We start from the raw sequence: 6,198 nt of genomic DNA on the forward strand, positions 1-6,198 counted from the left end.
AACATACGCTTCACACTAACTTTTCTCTCACGCACATGCACGCTTTTCTCTCACACTTTTCTCTCTCATGCTGTGTGCACACACGCTTCTGTCTCGCACGCTGGGATCTCACACCACACACGTCTCTTACATGCGCATGAATATATGCCACGCACACATGCCTTTTACACACGCACGCTTTTCTCTCTCACACACCCGTGCACACTTCTCACACCCGCACCTCTCGCCCACCGGTGTCCATGCCCCGGTGCGGAGCCCGGGCGCACTGGTGCCGGCGGGACGAGACGAGACGAGACGAGGCGGACGCCGCTAGCCCCGGCCCCGGGGGAGCTCGTGGGCACGGCGCGGCGGGGCCGGGCGGAGGTGAGGAGCCGGCCCCGCCCCGCCCCGCCCCGCGTCCCTGTCCCTGTCCCCTCCCGGCAGCGGCTCGGACCCTGCCCGGGCGGTGGCGGTGCTGGCTGCGTCCTTCCGCGCCCCGAGGGAAGCGGGCTCAGCTGGGCAGGGGCTCCGCTCGGGGGCGCCCCCAGCCTCCTCCAGGCCTCCCTGCTGCTGAAGGGGCCCCCAGGCTGCACCTCCTGGGGCAGCTTCCGGGTTGTTTGGTGGGGAGGAGCGCAGTCGGGTCCCTGCTCTTGCTGCCTTGGCCTGGGCCTGGGCCTGAACTTCCCCCTTCACACTGACCCCTGCGGGTTGGTTCTCCCTTTCCTCTCCTCTTTGCTGTCAAGGGGCAGCTCTGGCACACTTCTTCTGCCCACATGACTTAAGTGATGCTCAGCCTGGATCCTGCGAGGCCCCAAGATCCTGTCCAGGGTACCCCAGGCAGCTAGGTGGGCACACGCGATTCACAAAATAAACCATAGGCCACAGAATGGGGTGGGCCGTCTGGGACATGGCCTGGCCAACATTTACCATGTTCATTTATATAACCCACAAATGTGCAATTGTCATTCCGGTTAAATCTGTATAGCTGGTTTTTTTAACGGCATAACAGTTGGTGGGGCCGTGGCCCGGGTGGCCCACCCTGTTCCACAGCCTGTGAAATAAACCCACCAAGCAGGGTGTCAAACCTGTTCTGACCTGGTTTCGGAGTTCTTTGCAACAGAAGACACCCTCTACTATTTTTCCTGTGGTCAAAAAAGAATGAGTGAAAACGAAGCTGGCGTTTTCCCAAGGGGCCTTGAGTCTAACAAGGGGTGCCTCAAGTCGAGGAACATCAAGAACTGTGGTGCTACCTTCTCATCAACAGCAGCTTCACATGTCTTATGCTTTTAGCATACTATGACAGCGTTTGGGGTTGTAACTGTCACAAAAGAATTTCTGCTTGCACCTACTGTACTGTATATAACAGGGCAGTATATAATAGGATAATATTGTATAGAATAGCATGTTTACTAGTCTCAGTGTTTCTAAAAGTTTACTCTTTTACAGTTAGCAACATCTTCCTACGCATGTCCTTGGTAGGCAGCTGTGTGGATAGATTCATGGGAGACAGCCAAGCATAAGATTTGGAAGTTGCACTCCTTTCCCTCCTTACAATAGGCAAGCCAAGGAATTTCTGGATCTGCTCTCTCTTCTCCTCTCCGCTTCCCTGTTCTGCCTGTTGTTTTGGAGAGGAAAGGGTTATGTTCAAAACTAACTCCATCTTTCCTCCAGGGATTGATTCTTGGGGTACACTGAGATGAGGGAATGGCAGAGTACAGCAATTGCATTGAGATTAAACCCGTGTCTTTCTTGTGTGCAGATTAAGTTACAAAACTACCTTGCTCAGCGTTACTGAAAGTCTGCCACTTGCATGTGAGCCTCCTTGTAACTTTGATTAGTACATCACAGATTCAGGGGAGAGTGCCTTATGTTTTTTTTTATTTGTTACTTAATAGCAAAAAAAGGGAGGTCTGGATGCAGAAAGGAACAGGACGAGCAAGAAATTGAAATTTGATAATAACTTTCAGCCAACTGGTTATTCTAAGTAAATTGTATTAGAAGTGTGCAGCACCAAGCCACTCAAAACTAGGAGAAGGAGTCTAAAGTATTTTTCAACATGTCTGCTACAAGCGGTTTTATCCTTTGTAGGCCAGGGTGCAAAACCCAACAGAAATCTATACTCAGGGAATGGAGAGAAAGTATTGATCATTCAAATCTTGTTTTGAATGTTAGGTTGATAATACAGACTGGGAGGAATCATTGGTTTGTCTTTCCTGCAAAGCTGCTGCTCCTTCTGTGCTACCTTCCCTGCCAGAAACAATAAACCCTAAGAGACAGGCAGGGTATAATTAAAATCACACTTGTCCATGATAGTTTAATGTTTTTTGCATTTTCTCAGACTTTTTTTCTTCAGCTGGCAGTGCCAAGATATTACTAATAATGGGAAAAGGTTGGCGTGAACTGGCCTCTGCAAGCATGAACAGGAGAGTTTCACGCAGTCTTTTTAAGTGAGAGTAATGGAGACTGCAAGTTCCACCCAGTCCCACCCTTATTCCTGCTAGTGTGTCTTGCTGCTTGTTTGTTCTTCTTGCTCATACGATACCCATTCAAAGTTTGTCCATGTTTTCTAGTTTCATTAACATAAAAAAGAAGCTAAAATCCTCTGCAGGTATGTTTAGAACAAATAGCTCTGAAAAGGAGAGTAGGAAATTATGGTCTTTGTTCCTTTTGTAGTTGACAAACTGGGATACAAAGTTGAACTTTTTGCCTCAGAGGCCATTTGCCAAACACGAAAATGGTGATGGTGACCCTTTCAAACATGGTGACCCTCACTGAGCAAGCATTTGAGGGGTGAGGGAAGAAAATCTTTTAGTGTCTAATGACCCCAATTCATGCATAACTGAGCAAACTGAAAAGGATAAGAATAAATGCCAGGCAAAATCCTTGAGTCTGGCTTAGTTTGTTAGAATTCAGCTTGAATTTTGACTCTGCCACTTGGCAAGGAATTGAAACATAATCCTAATTGGGCATATTGTTAAGATGTTGTGTGGTGGTAGTGAAATAAACCAATTTTCCTCCTGTGTTTTCGCCTGTGGCTCTGTCTGATGTAAGAAAGCAGACTTGATATTGCAGACGAGCCTGTAAGACAAGATCATTATAAACAGGCCACAATATGGAATTGTTCTTTTTACCTGTAAAAGTAGGCTCAGTTAATGGAGTCATATGACTCTCTGTGTGGAATCATACCTCACTCCTTGAACCAAGTTTTCCTGACCAGAGTAGGCAAAGTAGGAGACTTTCAAAGGCACAAATGGCAGTTAGGGGTGCAAACAGAAGTGCAGCTCCCAGCTGTAACTCAGAATGATTTTTGCAAAGCATGCTGAGTTATAACCTTACCCCAGGCCAAACAGAAGTTCCTTGTTGGTTCCAGGGGGAGGGAAATCAAGCTACAGGCTGGGAGCCTGCAGCCAGGTTCCCACAGCAATGGCCAGGGCTCTCTGCCAGTGCTCCTGTTTTCAGAATGGGAGGAAGGGGAAGGCAGTGGAGGGAGCTCATCCTTGGGGCTCCCCAGCTGGTGCTGAAGGTTAAGGTGGGTGAATTGGAGCCCCCACCCCACCTTGGGAGGCTGCAATACATCCATCCCACCCTTTGGGGGGGCTGAAAAATGCCTAGACTGAGCTCCCTCTGCTCCCCCCCCCATTTTGAAAAGAGGACAGGCTGGGAGCCCCACAAACAAGTTACCGAAGGCATTACATTTTGTAACCTCCTTATCTGATACCTCATGCAGTGCAGGGTCAGATTTTCACCCAATTGGACATTTTTAAAGCTGTTTGCAGCTGTGCATTTGTGTTTGGTTGCAGGTATAAACATGAATGACTGGGGGGCCACCATGGTGGTAAGCAGGGGCTACCTGTAGCTGCCGCTGACACAGGGATGGGGTGGGGGATGGCGAGCAGTGGGCAGCGAGCAGAGACCGCCTGCAGCTGCCTTATATGCTGTTAGTGGCAGCAAGTGAGGACCGCCTGCAGCCGCAGGCGACTGCATCAACAGCAAGTGGGGTGGCGACTGCTCACAGAAGCTAGAGGTGGCCAATCTCAGGGGGGGCATGTGCCCCCCTGTGCGTCACCTATGGCTATAATTTGCTTTTTGTGGCCAGATCAGGTGAAAATTGTCACTTCTGTCTGCAATATAGATGTCTAATCTTGACAGGAATTCAGTGGAAGTAAAATACCTGGGCACTATTTTTGCATTTGAAAGTCAACTGTAGCTGAATTGTACAAGGACACGAATGAAAATTTTGCCAGAGCTACTATATTATGGCATATATAGTATGCTATCTAGATGAGCTCCAATGTTAAGCTTATAGGGTGTGTCCAGACTAGCATACGCATTTACTTTACAGCACCTCAGAGGCTTTTGAGGCCCCACAAAATGCATGCAGCACACATGGAAGGGTTCTTCATGCTTCATATTTGCAGTGCAGAGGCAAAATTAGATATCGGGAACTCCTGATATCTTAAAACCCCACACAGCAAATAAAAGTCAGGCAGTGCATGTGGCTGCAGCTTTACCACCCAAAACCAGAGTCTTGCTGGCCAGAGCCACACTGGCTGTTGGCTTGGCTCCGCACATCTGAATCAGTACCACTGCACCCTTGGGAGGCCCCTAGGATCCCAGGCAGAAATATGTTCCACTGCTGTTTATCACCAGGGAGATACATGTTCCTGCCTGTTACCATGCATAATGTCTACTGCCGTATTTCCCCCGTATAAATTTGTATGCTGCAGCTTGCCTAAGCTGTAAATCATTAAAAAGATCTATTTATTTTGAATTCCATTTATTTCTAAATGGTGGTGGCAGACAAAGTGTCAAAGTAAAGATTAACTGTAAATATCATAAATAGTAATGGTGTTATAACGTAGAAAACCTGTCTACTGATATGCCAAAATCCAACGTCAGCTTTACCTGCACCAAACATGTTTCAGGACATTTATTATGTTTTATAGGGCTTTTATAATATGTAATACATCATTCAAAAACTCTAGTACCATTAATTACAAGGCAGCCCTTTTATACTGTTGGCTAGAGTATATTTTTTTCATCTTTATTAAACATATATAAACTCAATACTTTGACAAAGCCCTAGGTTTATAATCACAAAATCTTAATGTGGGGAGCACCTTGAAACAAGTTACAACTCCACAGTAAAACACGTGGTCCTTTTGACATAGTTAATTACAGTGAGTAAAGATATACTTTTAAGAGGAGTTAAGATACTTAATGATTAAAAGCTGCAGTTCTTGGAAAATCTTGCTTCAGGGCTAGCAGTATTATTAAATAAGGGGCAGCGTTATTCAGTAGTGTTCAGTTAATTGCAGCTTCTAGCTCATGAGGTAGCAAAGGGGTGTGAGTTAGTGGAAGCAACACATTTCACTAGGGATTTCTTGCACTACAAATGAAACATTAAAATTTCACAGTCAGGCAGGCCAGTAGTGGAACCTTATCCTTGCAGCAGAGGCACGACAGTCTGGGTCTTGGAGAGCTGCTGTTTTTTCTAGACTTCCCTGTGTGATATTCCTTTAATGCGCAGATTCAGAATGAGGCCAAGAATGTTCCAATTACTTTAGGAGTCCCTAAAGAAAAGTCACTTGGAAAAGAAAGCCCCTTGCCTTTCCCAGAACAGCTTTGGCCTGTTCACAATATTGAAGATGATTTTTCCCATCTGAATACTTGCAGTGAATAATTTCTGAATTCATATTCACTGAAGACCTTGTTTTAATTAAAAGCACCTTAATATATGTGAATGGACTATTTACAAAAAAAGAACCCAAAACCAAAAAACTTTAACCAAAATGCTGCTTTCTACATTTAATCTAAAACCATGCTTCCCTGCTTCTGTAAGGCCTTGTCCATGCTAGAGGTGAAATCTTGATAGCAATAAGAGGTTGGTGAACGCTTGCTGCTAACACGTTTAGTTTTTCTCTGTCTGCTGTGTTTCTTCCTTTCATAAAATCATATGAAATCTAGAGATTGCCTTAAGTCATAATTTCATAGATTTCATAGACATTTGGGCTGGAAGGGACCTCGGAAGATCAAGTCCATCCCCCCACCCAAAGGGCAGGAAGTCATCTGGGGTCATAGCATCCCAGCAAGATAAGCATCCAATTTGCTCTTGAAGGTGTTCAATGTAGGTGCTCGAACCACCTCCGATGGCAGGCTGTTCCAGACCTTGGGGGCTCGGACAGTAAAGAAATTCTTCCTTATGTCCAGCCTGAAACG

The 6,198-nt window shown here is 46.2% G+C and overlaps 1 protein-coding gene across 1 annotated transcript in view; it reads left to right on the top strand.

Moving 5' to 3' along the window:
* The first annotated feature begins 224 nt into the window (after positions 1-224).
* The window catches only part of EPHX1 (epoxide hydrolase 1), a 42,491-nt gene continuing 36,517 nt past the window's right edge, over positions 225-6,198 (top strand). The window contains exon 1 of the mRNA XM_019549548.1: positions 225-480. Within this exon, the coding sequence (XP_019405093.1) occupies positions 240-480 (241 nt within the window). The 5' untranslated portion in view covers positions 225-239. The remainder of the gene's footprint in view (positions 481-6,198) is intronic.

Source organism: Crocodylus porosus, unplaced genomic scaffold (assembly GCF_001723895.1).
Source record: "Crocodylus porosus isolate Cpor-Errol unplaced genomic scaffold, CroPor_comp1, whole genome shotgun sequence".
NCBI classification, from domain to species: domain Eukaryota; kingdom Metazoa; phylum Chordata; order Crocodylia; family Crocodylidae; genus Crocodylus; species Crocodylus porosus.